Genomic DNA, 19522 nt, shown 5'->3' with positions numbered 1-19522 from the left:
TGTCTGTCTTTATTACAGAAGTACAATAAGGGTCTGCATTAGATTTACATTGCTATATAACAATCCACTAAAAACTTACTGAATTAAACAAAATATATTTATTATATCTCAGTTTCCCTAAGCCAGAGAGTGGTCCAGATTTAGCTCGGATATTTCCTGTCCTCCAAGTCTCCCAAGGTTGTAGCTGGGTTTCAGGTGGATTATGCTCTGATCTAGAAGTTTAACTAAGGAAGAATCAGTTTTGAAGTTCCAATAGATTGTCACAAAACTCATTTCCTTGGGGCCATAGAACTCATCAGGGCTTGCTTCTTCAAGGCCACCAGGAAAATGTCTTCCCTTGAGGGAAAAGACAAATATTTCCTGAGGACATTTACCCTATTAAGCCAGATCTGCAAGAAAAAACTTACTCAGGTAACTCAAAATAAGAACCTCGAGGGACTTTACCTAGATGTGCAAAACTCTTTCACATTTGTCATGTTATATTGGGTAGAAAAGAGTAGATTCTGCTTATAGGAATGCAGAGGAGATGAAGATAACCCTATGTTGTCAGTCTAGACTGTGCTAAAACTGTATCTATATAAAGACTCACATGGCTCTTTGCTATTGTTTAAAAGCTTAGAAAAACAGTCTGGGAGAAGTTGGAGTTGAGTTTCAACCATGTCCCATATGCTAATATTTTCTTTCTGTGATATTTTTAAAGTATTCATTAAATTGTAGCTTTTGTAGCAAACATGCTCTGCATCAATGTTAATTCACAACACTTAGTCTATACTTTTGTATATGTTAGTAAAATAGCCAGGAGGTACTAGAATTTTAACATATTCACTTAAGAAAGTGATAAGAATAAGCTTACACAAGGGAAGTTATTTCAATCTATTATATTCATAAAGTTTAGATCAAAGACATGGATATATCTATCAGAGCAATGTTGTAGATGTGTACTGTATCTGTGGGGGAACTGAGTGTCACAAGAGCTCAAAAATTTATTTTGTCAGGAAATGGAAAGGATGCAGAAGGTACACATATTAAATTGATACAATGAAGACCACTGATACAAATATAGCCCCAATGATGTCACATGCTAGACACATCCATGTATATCTGCTCAAAGCCTCCCACATGTAATGAACCATGCTCTTAGCTAGCTCAGATTAATTCAACTAGGTATATACACATGGCTACAAAAAAAGATACACCTATCTTTAGTCAAACATCTATGAGTTGTGTGACCTTAATGAAAAAATATGTTCAATTAGAGCATCGTATAAAAGAGAAGTCCATTAGTTTCCAGTTTCTCAGCTGAAAGGTCATGCAGTAGCTATGAACTTGGTGTTTGCTGATGCAAGGAAAATTGATTTGAGGGAAGAAAAATAATGCAAACTCAGAAGGATGTAGCGATTAAAGATGGCGTTCACTCATTTGATCCTTCAGTGCATTCTCATGAATTTCCTGTTAGAGATTGTGTACCATTCTAGGGAGCATACACACACACTACATTGAGCTACAGTCTGTGTTCTCATGAAACTTGCTCTTGTAGTGAGAGGTTAAGAGACTCTGTACCAACCAGTATATTATATATCACTATCATGGAAACTACAAGAATTAGAACAGAGGAAATTATGACGTTCAAGATCAATGGAAGAATTACTACAGGGACTCACTCTCTTTGTGTGTTTTCCATATGACTGAAGGAATCTAGTCTAGCTTAATGAGTAACTAGTAATGAGTAGCTATGGTGGCCTCCTCCTTCAATTTGCTCCTGAATGAACAAAAGCTTACTACAAACTTCCAGTGATGTGGAAAGTCCACAATTCTTAGTCTATATTCCTCTGTATTTTAGTAAAAGAGACAAAAGGTACTGGAATTTTAACATATTACTTTTAATAAATGAAAGGGAAGTCCTATGGAGACAATATTAATTTTTACTGATTATATTGTTGAAAGCAGCCATTTTTTCAATAGTATTGGCTTAACATCATAGAACCAAAAAAAAAAAGAAAGAAAAGAAAAAAACCTCATCAATATCTAAGAATTCTCCTGAGTGTTTTTACAAATTTCTCATTCAATCTTACCACTGATATCAATAAATGTGTATTGAATTTTAAGGAATGTAATTCATTCTTATACCTTGCTTTTAGAGAGTCATTTTGTTGTTCTTATGAGGTCTCACTATGGAGTGTAGCTAGGTGACCATGAACTTCAGTTCTTTCAGCCTCAGTTTCCTGAATGCTGTAATTTCTGGCATGTACCATCACACCCCTTAAGATATTTAGAGCCAAAATAATGCAAGCAAATATTGTGTGTGTGTGTGTGTGTGTGTGTGTGTGTGTGTGTGTGTGTGTGTGTTGAGAGTTTTTTTTCCCAAAATGTTGGGGTAAGGGATGGTTAACGGGCATTTCCCCAGTGCTTTTGAATGAAAAGACCCTACTAAATTAAGAAGCAAGAAAAGTTGTTTAAGTCAGATTATCCTTTCACTACTTAAGGGTGCAATAGGAAAACGACATGCACAGATGTAGAAGTAATCTTTTACATTCTAATTAAATATTTTCGTGAATTCTTTTAAAAGATGTTTTATGATGGTGAATGAATGTGGACTGATAAGGGTAGGAGCTACATATTATCTCACGAAAAACTAGTGAATAATGCCTTAACTATATCCCATATGTTTACATTTTTCTCATAATATTATTTAAAATATTCATTAACTTGAGCACTTGTAATAAACACATTCCCCAGCTCACCAATATTTTCAAAACACTTATATATGAGGAAATACAATTCTTAGTAATCACCAGCAAAATAGCTGTGTTTCATCAGATATGATGGGAAATGGCACCCATCTGGCATTCTGTAATTTCCGTTGGACATTCATATGTGAAAAAGAATCAATTTCAATGCTTAAGAGACATAGTTATGGACGTTAGAACTAGTAAACATTAGTTGTTTAATGGCATAGAAATGAGGAGGGAGCTTTAGATAGCCTGTGGACACAAGAAGAAATTTTATAAGCCAATCCCAGCTGTGACATAAGGGCAGCCACATTTATGGAATCTTTAGCAGGCTTTTTCATGTTGAAGTAACTTACTTCAGAAATTGATGACATTGAGAAACACAATGTTCCACAGCATTCTTGTTTTACATTTAAAGTACAAGGCCAAAGTCAAGAGTCCCATCACCTGTAAATTCCAAACACATGCCAGATGCAAACCTTGCACATTGTCCTATCATCAATGAGGAAATAATTTTTAAACATTCATATTGAAATAAATCTCCTTTTGAAATATGCATGTCATATTCATGTTTTTTAATAAGTTTTAAAAATTCAAAGACTGAAGGCAAATTAATTTTATTTATAAACATCAGCCTGTACCATGCAAGTTAATCTTCAATTAATACCATTACTATTGTCTATAATGTTCTCACCAGTTTTAAAACTAGATAAAAGAATATATACAGTACTTTATATTTGCTCCCAAAGAAATCTCCATGTAAGTGAAATGTCTATTTTAGAAATAATTTTCAATACTATAAATCCTGCAACATTTATCACTTTAATTGTACTAGACCAGACCAATAGTTTGATGACTTCTGTTACTCCTCAGGTCCTAACTCACCTTTTAAAGACTACTTTTGCCTTCTGTATTATTTTACATTATCCTATTTTCTGAAGCAGAGTGTTGCTATGTATCCTCGACTATCTAGAAACCCTGTGTTGCGCAAGTTTGCTTAGAAAATTCAGTATAGCCCAGTGTGTCCTGAAACTGAGGATGTGCCAGCCTTACCCACCCAAGTCCTGTAATCATAGGCATGTATTGCCACATCTGGTGGCACTACTTTTGGTCACTACTTGTCAGGTGACTTTCTTATATGCATATATCCATGAATGAATAGACAGCTCATCACCTGACATTTTAAAACAAACTTCCAAGTGATGAAGCTAAGTCAAATTAGTACAAAGTGGGGTCATTTAAAAAAATATTCCTCCCGTCAGAGCTCAGGGAACCCTCATGAAAGGGGAGGTAGAAAGAATGTAAGAGGCAGAAGGGATGATAGCAAGCAGGAAAACAAGACCCTCTAAATCAACTAAGTAAAGCTCATAGGAGCTCACAGAGACTGAGGCTGAAATCACAGGGCCTGCATGGGTCTAATCCAGGTCCTCTGCATATACATTATAACTTTCTGTTTAGTGTTTTAATGGAACAACTGCGTTTGTGAATGAGTGAGTCTCTGATTTTGCTCTTTTCCTTCTGTTGGTTTGCCTTGTCCAACTTCATTGTGATGGCTTTTGTTTCACCTTATTATATTTTATTTTGTTATGTTTTTTTTTTTCTCCTAGAAGCCTGTTCTTTTCTAATGAGGGACAGCAAGGGAATGGTTCTTGATGGGAGGGGAAGTGAGGTGGTACTGTGAGAAGCAGAGGGAGGGCAAACTGCAATCAGGATATATTGTATGAGAAAAGAATCTCTTTTCAATAAAAGTGAAAATATTTTCTATCCGTTAAATTTGTCTTAAAGTGAGCTGTCCTGAAAAGCACCAAGCTCTGCTCCATTGGCAATATTTAAGCACTGTCTTGACAATAACTTGACTTCAGGTAGTAAAGTACAGATTCCAGTATTACATAATTGATCATGATAGGTCAGTGATTCTCAACATTTCTTATGCTGCACACTTTAATACAGCTCCTCATGTTACGTTTAGCCCAGCCATAAAATTATTTTGTGGCTCTGATTTTGCTACTGTTATGAATCATAATGTAAATATCTGCTTTACAGAATACCTCATATGTGAGCCGCAAAAGGGTAGCAATCCACAGGTTGAAAACCACTATGCTATGTCTGTCTTTCAAGTCCCATTAAGATGATTCTGCAATTCTACAAAATCATTATCAGGGGCTGGTAAGATAGCTCAGCAGTAAGGTTACTTGCTACCAAGCATTTTTGATGATGTAAGTTTCATCCTCAGAATACACATGGTTAGGAGAGCACTAACTCCTTGAAGTTGACATTTAACACTCACAAGTGTACTGTGACATGTGCATGCACACACACACACTCCCTTATGCACACACCCTCACAGAGACAGACAGACATATACATTCACATACCTACACACAGATGCTAAAGAAATAATGTAAATGCATTTGTAAAAATTCCTATTTCCTTCTCGCATATTATTAGCACATTTAAAAATCTTCCTTTACCAGTAAAATTCATGTGATTTACCTTTTTCCAATATATGTCACACTTATTTTTATTTTCTATTGTATTATTCAAATGTCAAATTATTTCAAAGAGTGTATTTCATTGATCTCTCCTTGTCTCAAACTTCAAAGACCTTTTATCTTTGTAATTTAACTTAGCATCTACAATTTATTAGTGCCAAATAATTTAGGCCAGCCCCTTGAAAAGTTATGTAGGAATCATCTATGTTTAACCCATTCTCTAAACAAACATTCAGAAATACTGGTCACAGGAACAGATCATCTTCGATTGTCTTAAAAGTGTTCTACTAACCTTTCAGATTCAAACACTTTTTTACTTAAAAAAAATATGAGGTCTTAATTAGTTTAAGCCTAAAAAGTGTTCTGAGATTCTTTAGTGAAACAATATAAATGAATGAGTAACTGAATTATCATCTAACACTTTCTTCATATTTAGACTAATTCATTAAATTCGTAATAAAACTAACAAACACATACTTCTGCTAAATGCTCACTAGGTTTTCATGAAGCACTTTTGAGGAAAAGGAGTGTGAACTCCTTTTGAATCCTTAAAAACAGTTCAAAGTGTTCATCTGTGAAGGTGTAGAAGATCTGCACAAATAAACACTTGTGCAAGTATTGCATCCTCAGTCTCAACTGTTCAATTCCTCAAATTCCTCTATTAATATTTACATTCCCCCCACACAAAAAAATTCCACAATAAAACCACCAATTTTTGTTTTTCACATTCATATTTGTTAAATTTTTTGAGGTTATATTCTCATTTACAATATTGCTTATAACTATTTTCAATTGTTTCAATGGTGGTAGCTCAAATAAAGTTGCAGTTAGCTTTTTGCTCACTTAGTATGCAAAATTAATTAGGATGCACAAATCAAGAAAAGTTGTGGGCTTTAGGATTGTTGAGCAATAGCTTAAAACAGATGAACACAACATGTATATAATCAGGGTATGCTGCAACTTTTCAAATATGTTTGCATGTAGGGTACAAGGCTTTAGGAGCGAATACCCCATTGCATGGTAAACCATTCTCATATTACTTCATTCAGTGTTACACATACCAAAATATTTGTTTACTTTTAACCATCTGACTGAGTAATATATAATTAGCCAAGGAATCTCTGTCAACATTATTCATCTTAATTCCATTGTTTTCTCCTGGAAGATGACAGAATAATTAAAAGAGAATTATTTGAAAAATGTATTTTCTTTATGTCTTAAAATTTATGATAGCTAGCATTATATGGCTTTTTGGCTGGTCTGAAAATTGCATCTTACATATTGGTTTTTATGTTCTACTTTTACTCACTATTACATCATCAGTAAAAAGCATCTTATTTTCTTTTTTTAAAGTGGAAGTTCCTACTTTTCACAGTGTGAATGTTTCATTAAGTAAAAGTATACAGCAGATCCCTTTGTAGTTAACACCAAAAGTCATAATACAGAGCAAAGACACACCAGAGGCATTTTAATCCACACATTTAAAAAAAACAAAATCTGGCCGGAAATGTCTGTGCTGATAGTGTCCACTTTTAATACCAACAGCATGTTCTATCAACTGGACTTTACATTACTCCTTAGGAGTAATAAATATATGAGTATATTTGGACTTTTCTCATCAAAAATAACCATGAAAATCAAATAAAGGGAAAGTAGATCCAAAAGCCAAAGAGAGTCATCTCCTTTAGGGATGATGAGGTAAGATTCTTTCAGGGTTATATTCCCTGGCCCAGCAGCAGGAGGCATGTGTTGATTGCTCACTTGCCTATGGGGAATATGGCAGCCACAGGAGTTGTGCGACCACACCCCAAGGCCTGAAGCATCTCAAGTCATCACCCTACTATTGCAGTTTGGTTTTCGGCTTTTTTTTTTTTTTAAACATGGATACAGTCTGTTGGCAGCCCTTCCTATACAAAGCTTTTTGAAACCCAATTTGGAAATCTCATTAGGGAAACTTCTATGACAAATGTCCCTTTCATACCCAAGTCTCACACGGAAGACTCACAAGGAAGGTAGTATTAACCTAGAAAACACTGATAAAAGTCTTTGGATTTTGTTCCATAAAACTTAAACACTATATTTAAAAAGAACAGCCTTGATGTCACAGTGCTTTGGTCATGTTCTGGGTCATTGTAGATACTTTATTAATAATCTTAAAGGACATTGAGTATTTTGAAGAACAAGCTGAAACATTGTAAGTATGACAATCTAAACTCCCACTTCACAGAATACCTACATGGTTACCATACTGAATCAACTCTGTTTGTATGCCCATGTGTTCTGTAAAGCTGAACAGGGCCTTCTTTTGGGGCGTGACCAACTCTGTTCTCTCCTTTTTAATGATAGTAATATGGCACTAGATCATGAGTATTTATGCCTATAAAGCAAATGGACAAAACCCTACAAGGGGTGAAATATCTCCATGCCTGTCTCCTATATATTGTCATGTGTAACTTAAAAGAATGCTTAGCTTCTTTGCAAGAGGTAGGCTGTAGTTCCTTTGAAAACTTCTGAAATTAGGGTCAAGTTCATTTTATGCTTACGATGATATTACATACATAATTTCACTTGTCTCGGGCAAGTCAATGTTTTCACATCTGGAAGGAGTGGTAAGAGGTACAGGGATGCCTCCCACAGAGTGTCCCCTATCCAGTTTGGGAGTTGGTGGGAATGCTGCCCTTTCTCCAACACAGCCGCTGATGAAAAGGATCTATTAAAAAGAACTGCGTTGGTTTGCACTGCAGATTGGATGGAGGAGCAGTGAGCGACTGCATTATCAAGACTGCAGTGTGGGCAGTGGTCTTCTGGATCATGGAGCACTTCCACACGTGTGCAATCATCTCCCTAATGTCCTCATCTCATTTGTCACGAACTGGTATCTGGCGGCTCTCTCTCAAATCCCCACCCCCCATCCCCCACTCCAGCCATGCTACAGTTTCATCACCGCCCCCCTCAACCCCCCACGTTAGCAAGTATAAAGAGATGAGGAAATACGTGTACTTTCAGATTGTCACCTATGTTGCATGACCATTGGCGATTTCTGCAAACCACTTGGAATGGCTCCTGGTAGGCATTCAACGATGTCGTCGTCGCCCCCCCCCCACCGCGCGCCCCCGATATAGTTCAGATGTTCTTAATTTGATCATCTCCCCCACCCCACCCCCTTCAGTTTGGACTGTAATTTTCCAAACAGCCATCTCTCATTTGCAAAAGTTAAAAATCAATCTACAGATACAGAATGCTGACTTCCTGACAGGATCTCTCTTAGTGAAGCTGGCAAATTGTGACCAATAAATAGAAAGGAGAGAGGGAGAGAGGGAGGGAGGGAGAGAGAGGGAGGGGGAGAGAGAGAGAGAGAGAGAGAGAGAGAGAGAGAGAGAGAGAGAGAGAGAGAGAGAGAGAGAGAGAGAGAGAGAGAGAGAGAGAGAGAGAGAGAGAGAGAGAGAGAATCACTTGCTTCCTAAGCAGGGATTTGCCTGCGATGCGCGGCGAGAGGACTGCGGCGGCTGATTTACACAGTTGGCGCGGAGGAGGGGCCGGGGGTGCGGGGGGACAAGCTGGCTGAGGCTCCAGCGATGGGCTGATCTGGGGGCTCCCGAGCGCCGCTCCCTCGGTGCGCGATTTGGGGGCGGCTGATGGCTTTGCATTCAGGTTCCAGCCCTGCGTTTTCTATATTGCCTCCTAGTCCCCGACCTGGCGCTCCCAGTTTAGAGGCAGACGTTTGGTAAGTAACGTGTAATCTGATTTTAGTTATTTCCTAGGCCATCAAAGCGGTACTTTTAAAGCAGGTCAGTCTTAAAAAGATGCGGTCGCCGCCACCGCCGCCACCGGGAGCGTCTCCTTGGCCTGAAACGCTCGCCCCCCTCCTCTGCCCACCTCCCTCTGTCCTCCGGCTGGAGAAGTGAGGGCACTCGAATGGTGGGCTGTCTGGGGACTCACACTCCGCCAACGGGATCGCATCGCCTTCGTGTTCTGCCTGAGATTTCCCAACGCCAAGTGCAATGTGGTGTGTACAGCCATACTGTTGTATCTGTGTCCTCACCCCCACCCCCCACCCCGCCACCTGACCAATGCTGGGATCTGAGATCTAGTCGCCCCCTTCCTGCCTCTTTTCCGTCTCTCCCCACCCTGTCTTCTCTCATCTCCACGCCACCCACCCCCACTCCCACCCATCCAAAGGGCAAAGAGCAAAGACACTCGGAAAAGGCAAGGGCTAGCTGTATCTCCGTTAGGAGACCGAGGCCGCAGGCAGGGATTGCGCTGTGAGAGACAATCTTTCAGCGAGATAGAGAGCAAGAGAGAAATCCAGAAAGGAACCGGTGCTCTCGGGAACCGGGGAGCTCGCCACTGAAGGAAGAGCACCAAGATTTTCGACCAGGCGATCCCGGTCCTGGGACGCTCACACAGCCTGCCTGCCATCTGGGGCAAGGACCGAGAGCTCTATGGTCCTGAGTCCACGGTCGCCAGCATCACCGCGCTAGGTGCGCGCCCCGCTCTCCCATCACTATGCAGCGACCATTTCCCTCTAAATCTCAAAGGTGGACCACTCTAAAAGGATTACAAGCGTGATTTGGTAGCCTTTCCGAAAGTTGGTGGCCGGAAAAGGGGAAGATCCTGGGCGACAGAATGACGGATACAATGCAGCCTCGCGGAGAGTTTGCCCCTCCCGCTGGGAAGCCCCTAGGAGCGAACCTCGGAGATCCTGAGCGCTCTGCACCATAGGTACTCGTCGCCATCAGTTCCTACTTTGCCTGATTGAAATCAGTCTGTCTCTTATGTAGGATGTGTGCTGTAGAACGCGTAGACTTTGGCCGCTGGATCTTTCATACCCTCACAGGTGCTAGGATTTTTTTATTATTATTATTTTAAAGAATTGGATCTGTTAGATGTAAGGGCATTGGTGAAGGAAGGGCTTCTGGAGACTAATATAACCTCAGGCCACCTTCTTCAGGGGAAAGAAATCTTAACTCCAACATATAGGCCAGGTGGCCAAGGGAGACCCCCCCCCCCCCGTGAAGCGCTGGGTTGTATTTTAAGAGACAGAAGGAAAACGGATATATATATATATATATATATATATATATATATATATATATGCGTTGTGTGCCTCGCCTGCCGGCAGCAGTTTAGAAAAGGCTCTATAGAAGGCTCATAGCTCTTCAGAAAATGAATGATGCAGCATTTTAATTATTTGTTCCAGGGAGATCGTTTCGCTTCCATATTGGAATATTTAATCTTAGATCTGGAATGAAGGGGGAGCACTGACGAGGGGGAGGTGGGAAAGGGGCTCGCTGGGTAGAAAGAGCTTCTTGTCTTCCTGTCCTTCTCTGGACAAATAAATGGTGCCGGCGCTCCCAGCAGGACGCAGAAGAAAGCAGCCCAAGGGCCCAGCATCCCCTAACTTTCAGAGCTCTTCACATCCTTTAGACATGCAATGCTAAAAGAGAGGAAAGGGAGCTTGTGGAAGGGCCTTTAGGACATGGCCAAAGTCCAGCACTTAGGACTGTAGTTTCAGAGACCACTAGAACAGGGTCGCAGAAGCCATTTACCATGGTTGGGAAGCCCAGGACAGCCTCCTGAGTACCCTTTCATTCCAATAGAGCCTGGATTCCCACAGGATCCCTGGAACAGCTGCTGCCTTTGATGGCTGGGGTTGCTGAGGAGGGAGGTGGAACAGCCCTGTCCTGAGCTTAGTTTTTCTATGTAGGCTTGTTTCCAGATGGGGACCTCTCTGAGAAAAGGGTGGGTCTGGGATGTGAAGGGTGCAGGGTTTTTCAAGAGTCTTTCAGCCTGCTTACAGAGTCTGGTGGCTGTTTCCAGTCTCAGCTGCGATGGGGCAATGGACAGCAGCGTGGATATTTTTAATGCAAGCTATCATCTAGATCTTGGATTGACTTTTAAGGACACTTTGGTGAACTAAATGAAATAGATTTTAGATCCACAAGAAATTCATACCTATCCCCTCTTCTTCTTCTTCTTCTTCTTCTTCTTCTTCTTCTTCTTCTTCTTCTTCTTCTTCATTTACAACTTGATTTTGTAAGATGCCTTAGGGGAAATCCGTCTTCTCTACCCACCAACTTTGAGGCCCTGGCAATGGAGTTCATTTATCTAGTGGTCAGAAAGCCCCTGCCCTCTATGAGTTGGTGACAGAATGGGGGAAGCGGTTCCTGCACACAGCACACTTCCTGATTAACAGATCCCCTTGCTGCTTGCTTGACACTTTCTGGATTCACTACCAAGTTGTGCTTCCTCCTAACATATAGGGCCTTTGAAAACTCCTTTTAGAGGGAGGCTGTGAGAGAGAGCAAGAGAGAGAGAGAGCAAGCTGGTTGCTTCTACCCTGTCAAATCTTCATTTGTCTGGATACTCATTATTATTCCTTTTGGAGAACACTAGAAAGGAGAGAGAAAGAAAGAGGGAGAAGAAGAAAGAGGAGGAAGAGGAGAAGAATCCAGCATGAGGAACTAAAGGAGGGGAAAACCAATACCAGAAATCTCCCTCCCTTGAAGTCTTCCAGAGGAAGAGTGTGAATTGTCCCATTGCTATTCAAGGTTCTTCATCCCCTACTAGTGGAGGGGAGGGTAGAGAGAAAAGGAAGGATGAAGGGAGAAAGGGAAAGGGGAGGGAGGGAGGAAGTGATGCAGGGAGCCAGAGAGAGAGAGAAGCTGGGGAGGAATGAAAGAATGAAGGATGGAAGGAAGGAAGGAAGGAAGGAAGGAAGGAAGGAAGGAAGGAAGAGAGGAAGGGAGGAAGGAAGGGAGAAAAGAAAAGCAGAAAGTTGGAAGGAAACGCATGGCAGTTGGATTCAAAAGAAATCTAAGACTTTGGGCAGCAACAAAATGATTCTGGTGCAAAGGGATCGAAGCAAAATGCAGGAGAAAGTCAGTCCAAGTATCTGAGGATGGTTTAGGTTTGAGCTCTTATTTGGGACACCCAGCCAGAGACAGCCAGACTCAGCTCTTCCACCTGCGGGATGTGGGTCTATAGCTCCTCACAGACTCTGAAGGGAAGTCTGTGAAAAAGAAAGGACCATTCCAAAGACAGTTTCACTTTCCAAAGCCTTTGCACGTGAGATGAGAACTAGAAAGCAAAGGTCCAGGGGCGGGTACTCCTCTCAACCTCTGCCCCAGGTCTTTCCTCCAAAGGAATGTTTCCCTTAGGGGCTCTCCTCCTCTTTCTCTATTTTTGCTTTATTCTTTTGAACATTTATCCTCTTGAATGTTTTACTTCTTTTAGCTCCCCTTTATGCTCCTGCGCGCACACGCATATGCGCGCTCACGAGCACACACACACACACACACACACACACACACACACACACACACACACCACATGCATTTGTATAGTCAGGGCTTCTTAGTGCTCGCTCCTGACCCAAGGCTAAACGTGTTCCCCTTCTTGGAGCCTATTTTCATGACGTGTAACGCTGGACGATTTTCAGCACACATTAAAAATCAAACAGAAAATACAAAGCCAAACAAGTCCTGAATCCTGTACTGTGATCTGTGATTGAGCCTGCCTTCCCTTTGCCTTCCTCCCCACCTCCCCCCACCCCTGTGCCCGGTGGTGTAGGGTAACCCGGGAGAGCAGCCACAGAGGCGGCGCGCCCAGCAGCAGCCTAGCTGGAAGCCTGCTGCAGCCCCGTCTCCTCCCTCCTCTATTGAGAGTGCCAAGCGGCAGTCCTGCATCCTAAAGAAGCCCATTGAGGAGCCCCTTGCATTCTCTGCACGTCTCAAGCTAGCTTTTTAATTTATTTATTTTTTTTAGGACCTCCTCCCCTCTTCTCTGGCACCCTAGCTTCAGTTTCAGTAAGACTAGACTGGATGAGAGAGAAACCGTAAACTCAAGCTTTGTTTTTGTTGGTGTTTTTTTTTTTTTTTTTTTTTTTTTTTTTTTTTTTTTTTTACTTCTTTTCCATAGTCAGTGCTGAGAAACAAAAAATTAAAAATCAAAATCCAAACCTCCTGCAAAATAGGTAAGTCAAAGAAGCCTGCATCCCTGCTGCATAGAGCCCAGAGGTGTGAAACATCCCCCCCACCAATTTTTTTTCTAGAAATGATGAGGAGGAATGTAAGTCGATTCTAACATTTAACACGGAAGCCAAGGGAAAACCAAGTGATACTGCGATGTGCTCTCATCTGCCTTCTCTGTCTCTTTTTCATTTAATTGTTTCTAAAAATTGACTATTACATGCCGGAGGCAGATTCCACTTTGCTTTCTCAAGAGTTTCTCCTTGCAGCTGTGTGCATGATATGCCAGTGGAATGTAAAGATTAGATTCTTCCTACTTTGCCTATAAATTATCTCTTTGTGTTCCTTGGGTTTTAAGTTAAGGAATGTTTCCTTGATATACATACCGTGTGTGGGGAGAAAACATATGTTGGAGACTTTGATTTATTTTTATTGATTAAAATCAACATTTAAATTCGATTGATATTTCACTTACTTGGGAAGGACACTGTAATGAAACTGGAATATTATGAGGTATTTATGTACACATTTTCATATGCTGATGACAATAAGCACAGCGAGATAACCTTTGATGAAGGCACTGTATGTTTCCAGAATAGGGCACTGGATTCATTTCTTCTCACTGGAAAAAATAAACGTCTTTTCTAAAATGTTTTCACAAGCTAAATAATTTGTCAGGAAGAATTGAGGTTCCCACCCATTTTAGCCTTTAACTACCTACTTCTCTTCTGTCCCCTTACAGCTTTTTATGGTTCCTCAGCTGATCCCCAAAGCGCAGATTCACTCCAAACTAAGCTCTTGCAAGTGTTTTGCTCCAGACACTCCCAGGCTTAGCGACCTTTAGCTGTCACTATCTTTAGCTCTGACAATTGCATGGGCCTATTCTTCAGAGATCTCATCACTCCTAATACTTTAAACAGCCAAATGAGAAGATATGCAGAAATTACTTATTTAACTAAAGGATACTTGTATTTTCTGTGCTTGGGCAGAAGGGATTGGGGTTGAGTATACAGCTGGGCACGCATGGTAATTAAGTAACTTTTCATAGTTCCTTAAAATAAATCTTAATTTTTTATGACAATCTTTCAAATCTCAAGATCTGATATTGGGCAACAGGCTCACCTGTTTTCACACTAATATAATATAATATTTTTGGTTATGCCACATTTGTTTTTTTTAATAATAAATGTGTACAATGTGAAGAACACCCCTTTTTCCTATGACTTTCAATGAGATTTTAATTCTTAGTTTAACAGGAAAGCAAGTATAATGACTAAGCCATTGCCTTTACGGCTGAATCTGCCTATGCCAAGGCCGAGTCAGGGTTCCAATTCTGTTGTTTTTATAAGAGGAAGTCAGTGCAAGCTGCTTTTGTTCATGTCACATAACACTTACTGAACAGGGCTTCATTCAGGAAAATGTCACTGTATGTTGCAATGTGTCAGTCTCTTAAATTGAAAATACAGGGAACACCTTAAACATTAAACATGTTGTTGCCTCATTTGGAATATCAGTTCAATACCTGCTGAGGTTTTCAAACCACCCTTGTTTTTAAGAAAAAACCCAGTTGTAGGAGTCCACTAGAGTAGTACAAAAGCTAAAAATCTGCATCTTTATTTCTGTTGCAGTTTTACAATCAACCAGGAATGATGAAGCCGTCCATAGCTGAGATGCTTCACAGAGGGAGGATGCTGTGGATAATTCTTCTAAGCACAATCGCTCTAGGATGGACTACCCCAATCCCCCTGATTGAGGACTCAGAGGAAATAGATGAGCCCTGTTTTGATCCATGCTACTGCGAAGTTAAAGAAAGCCTTTTCCACATACATTGTGACAGCAAAGGATTTACAAACATTAGTCAGATTACTGAGTTCTGGTCAAGACCTTTTAAACTGTATCTTCAGAGGAATTCAATGAGAAAATTGTATACCAATAGTTTTCTTCATTTAAATAATGCTGTGTCCATTAACCTTGGGAACAATGCATTACAGGACATTCAAACTGGCGCTTTCAATGGTCTTAAGATCTTAAAGAGACTATATCTCCATGAGAACAAACTAGATGTCTTCAGAAATGACACCTTCCTTGGCTTAGAAAGTCTGGAATACCTGCAGGCAGATTACAATGTCATTAAACGTATAGAGAGTGGGGCATTTCGGAACCTAAGTAAATTGAGGGTTCTAATCTTAAATGATAATCTCATTCCTGTACTTCCAACCAATTTATTTAAGGCTGTTTCTTTAACCCATCTGGACCTCCGTGGAAACAGGTTAAAGGTTCTCTTCTACCGTGGAATGCTAGATCACATTGGCAGAAGCCTGATGGAGCTCCAGCTGGAAGAGAACCCTTGGAACTGCACCTGTGAGATTGTGCAGCTGAAGAGTTGGCTGGAGCGAATTCCTTACACAGCTCTGGTGGGAGACATCACCTGTGAGACACCTTTCCATTTCCATGGGAAGGATCTCCGTGAAATCAAGAAGACAGAACTCTGTCCATTGTTGTCTGATTCTGAGGTGGAGGCCAGTTTGGGGATTCCCCACTTACCATCAAGCAAAGAGAATGCCTGGCCAACTAAACCTTCCTCCATGTTGTCCTCTGTCCATTTTACAGCTTCTTCTGTTGAATATAAGTCCTCCAATAAGCAGCCAAAACCCACCAAACAGCCCCGAACACCCAGACCACCATCTACATCCCAGGCTCTATACCCTGGTCCAAATCAACCTCCCATTGCCCCCTATCAGACCAGACCACCTATTCCCATTATATGTCCTACTGGGTGTACATGTAATTTGCATATCAATGACCTTGGCTTGACTGTCAACTGCAAAGAACGAGGATTTAACAACATCTCCGAACTTCTTCCAAGACCCTTGAATGCTAAGAAGCTCTACCTGAGCAGCAATCTGATTCAGAAGATATACCGCTCTGATTTTTGGAATTTTTCTTCTTTGGATCTCTTGCACCTGGGGAACAATCGCATTTCTTATGTCCAGGATGGAGCTTTCATCAACCTGCCCAACCTGAAGAGTCTCTTTCTCAATGGCAATGATATAGAAAGGCTGACACCAGGTATGTTCCGAGGTTTACAGAGTTTGCATTACTTGTACTTCGAATTCAATGTCATCCGGGAAATCCAGCCTGCAGCCTTCAGCCTCATGCCCAACTTGAAGCTGTTATTTCTCAACAATAACTTGCTGAGGACCCTGCCAACTGATGCCTTTGCAGGTACATCCCTGGCTCGGCTCAACTTGAGGAAGAACTACTTCCTCTACCTGCCAGTAGCTGGCGTCCTTGAACACTTGAATGCCATCGTGCAGATAGATCTCAATGAGAATCCTTGGGACTGCACTTGTGACCTGGTCCCCTTTAAACAGTGGATCGAAACCATCAGCTCAGTCAGCGTGGTAGGTGATGTACTCTGTAGGACCCCCGAGAACCTCACCCACCGTGATGTGCGCACTATTGAGCTGGAAGTTTTATGCCCAGAGATGCTGCATGTTGCACCACCTGGACCATCCCCACCGCAGTCTGGAGATTATGACCCCAATGGAGGACCAACAAGTGCATCACCATATGAGTTCTCTCCTCCCGGGGGCCCTGTGCCACTTTCTGTGTTGATTCTCAGCCTGCTGGTTCTGTTCTTCTCAGCTGTCTTTGTTGCAGCAGGCCTCTTTGCCTATGTGCTCCGTCGGCGGAGGAAGAAGCTGCCCTTTAGAAGCAAGCGGCAGGAAGGCGTGGACCTTACAGGAATCCAGATGCAATGTCACCGGCTGTTTGAGGATAGTGGGGGCAGTGGTGGTGGGAGTGGAGGTGGTGGTCGACCAACTCTGTCCTCTCCAGAGAAAGCCCCTCCCGTGGGTCACGTGTATGAGTACATCCCGCACCCAGTTACCCAGATGTGTAACAACCCCATCTACAAGCCTCGAGAGGAGGAAGAAGTGGCTGCCTCAGCAGCCCAGGAACCAGGAGCTGCAGAACGTGGGTGTCCTGGGACACAGCCACCAGGAATGGGTGAGGTGCTCTTAGGAAGTGAGCAGTTTGCAGAAACACCCAAGGAGAACCACAACAACTACCGGACCTTGCTGGAAAAAGAGAAGGAGTGGGCCCTGGCGGTTTCCAACTCCCAACTTAACACCATAGTGACGGTGAACCATCACCACCCGCACCCTCACCACTCGTCGGTTGGTGGGGTTTCAGGGGTAGGTGGAGGGACTGGGGGAGACTTGGCTGGGTTCCGCCACCACGAGAAGAATGGTGGGGTGGTGCTGTTTCCCCCTGGGGGAGGTTGTGGTGGTGGCAGTATGCTGCTAGACCGTGAGAGGCCACAGCCTCCTCCATGCACAGTGGGATTTGTGGACTGTCTTTACGGCACAGTGCCCAAATTAAAGGAACTCCATGTCCATCCCCCTGGCATGCAATATCCAGACTTACAGCAGGACGCCAGGCTCAAGGAAACCCTTCTCTTCTCATCTGGAAAGGGCTTCACAGACCACCAAACCCCCAAAAGTGATTACCTCGACTTAAGGGCCAAACTTCAAACTAAGCCGGATTACCTCGAAGTTCTGGAGAAGACAGCATACAGGTTCTAACAGAAAGAAGAGAATAAATTAGTGGCTTTTGTTTTGATTTTCAAAAGAAAAGGAAAATAAAAAGAAATATATCCCCGGCTCCCATTATACTGGTCCCAATAACTCCATCCTCACAGTTCCCCCCTTGCCCAGGACAGAACTGAAACGCATGATAACTAGAGAATACAGAAGTGGGCTCTCCCCTCTCAGACGTGACTCTGAGGAAGGGCCGTACTCAGCTCATTAATCAATGAAGTGCCTTCGCAGACTTTTGCCAGCAAATGTTATCATTATTTTTTATACTGAAACTCGAGACTTTGACTGTGCCATGTGTGAGGTATATCGGGGATCGTTGTATTGATCCTAATTGAGTAAAATTCAATGTGTCTTTTTATTTTCAGTAACTTTTATTCCCTTTAGTTGCAGTTTTGTTTGAAAGGGAGCGGGGAGGTTGACATTTATGGCTTTCTCTCCTTTTCCCATCATGGCACAGATTCTGTACATGTATTAACAATGCAGTTTGCTGCATGCTTGAAAACTGCAGGATGGGGAGGGAGGGGCGGGTCTTGCTCGAATGTTCTCACACTGTTGTCTCTCACACACATATTCATGTGCACACAGCAAGCCTCTACATACACTTAGGTCCCTCAGTCTGAACTGGGTGCAGTACACACACACACACACACACACACACCTTCCACACAACTTAATCTGCTTAGTTCGGGTTTGATCCATTTTTTCCTCTCCATAGCTCCACGTGCCCTTCACTCCTAGTGTACAGCTCACAGCATCTCTCCTACCACCCTGGGAAAAGTCACATTTGAGGCTGGATCCTACTGCAGTGAAGGCTGGTTGGTTTAAAAACTGGAGACACACCTAGGGATGAGCACCCTCCTTGTGACATTTCATCCTGATGCCAAGATTTTTTGAGAACATCTGCACTTTCTTATATATATATATATGATATTAAAAATAAAGAAGCAACTGGGTATATATCACTAACAGCTTTGTAGGAAGCACTTTTAATGTTTTCTCTCTCACACACAAAGATTCAAAAGAAATGTGCATATATTTATTCTGTAATTTCAGTGATTATAAATTGTAAAGGTAATGTTTAATCATTGTATAGTGATTATGCGTCTGGTATAGCTTTCCTAATAAAAAGTTTTTGAAAAACATAATACATTATATATAGAAGATACAAAGCTTGAATTTAAGCCAGCTGTACCACGCCTTTCGTACTTCCATTTAAAAATATTTATTTTACTTGATATACAGAAAGCGAATTGATTAACAAGTCTGCTGCACTGTGATATTGATAAATCTTACTACACAGTATTCATATCCCATATCAGGATTAAATTGGGGCTTGGATATGCTAATCTATAGTTCAGTTTTTTTCATGGGTTATACATTTCCAATTCAGTTTCCCAGCGAGGCACTGTTCCATAGGTGGAGTGTGACCAGGAGAAAATAAAGTGACTGGAATGAGGAAGTATAGGGTTGTTCTGGGTAAGATCACTGAGCATCTGTGTGTTTCAAAACAGGAGATGACTTGAAGGAACAGAGAAACGAAATAGCTCTCCTTTAAATAAAAAGGGAACACTAAAATTAGATCCATGAGCAGCTTAGGTAGCATCACACTCTCCATGCACATGCACAGTCCCAGAAAAGCTGAGGATAAATGGGACTGTAGAATATCTGTTCATCTGTGAAAGTTGTCATTTTTATGTTTGGACGTTGTTTTCCCACTCACTCACAGC

General features: G+C 41.7%; 1 protein-coding gene across 3 annotated transcripts; it reads left to right on the top strand.

Annotated features, from left to right (window-relative positions):
• The first annotated feature begins 8737 nt into the window (after positions 1-8737).
• Positions 8738-19310, top strand: Slitrk3 (SLIT and NTRK like family member 3). 3 transcript variants are annotated; one of them, XM_028867198.2, is made up of 2 exons: positions 8738-8945; positions 14820-19310. In XM_028867198.2, exon 2 carries the CDS (start codon positions 14838-14840, stop codon positions 17778-17780), a length of 2943 nt encoding a protein of 980 aa, XP_028723031.1. In that variant the 5' UTR covers positions 8738-8945; positions 14820-14837; the 3' UTR covers positions 17781-19310. The 3 variants fall into 3 exon arrangements, with proteins under 3 accessions (XP_028723031.1, XP_037062555.1, XP_028723033.1); XM_037206660.1 differs by lacking the exon at positions 8738-8945 and adding an exon at positions 8958-9943; XM_028867200.1 differs by lacking the exon at positions 8738-8945 and adding an exon at positions 9950-10058.
• The last annotated feature ends 212 nt before the right edge of the window (positions 19311-19522 follow it).

Source organism: Peromyscus leucopus, chromosome 6 (genome assembly GCF_004664715.2).
Source record: "Peromyscus leucopus breed LL Stock chromosome 6, UCI_PerLeu_2.1, whole genome shotgun sequence".
NCBI classification, from domain to species: Eukaryota; Metazoa; Chordata; class Mammalia; order Rodentia; family Cricetidae; genus Peromyscus; species Peromyscus leucopus.
This window is presented reverse-complemented; position numbering and strand designations above follow the sequence as displayed.

What these genes read in the sequence shown, in the direction of transcription:
- Slitrk3 (XM_028867198.2), top strand. Translation starts at nt 14,838, where the DNA reads ATGATGAAGCCGTCCATAGCTGAGATGCTTCACAGAGGGAGGATGCTG.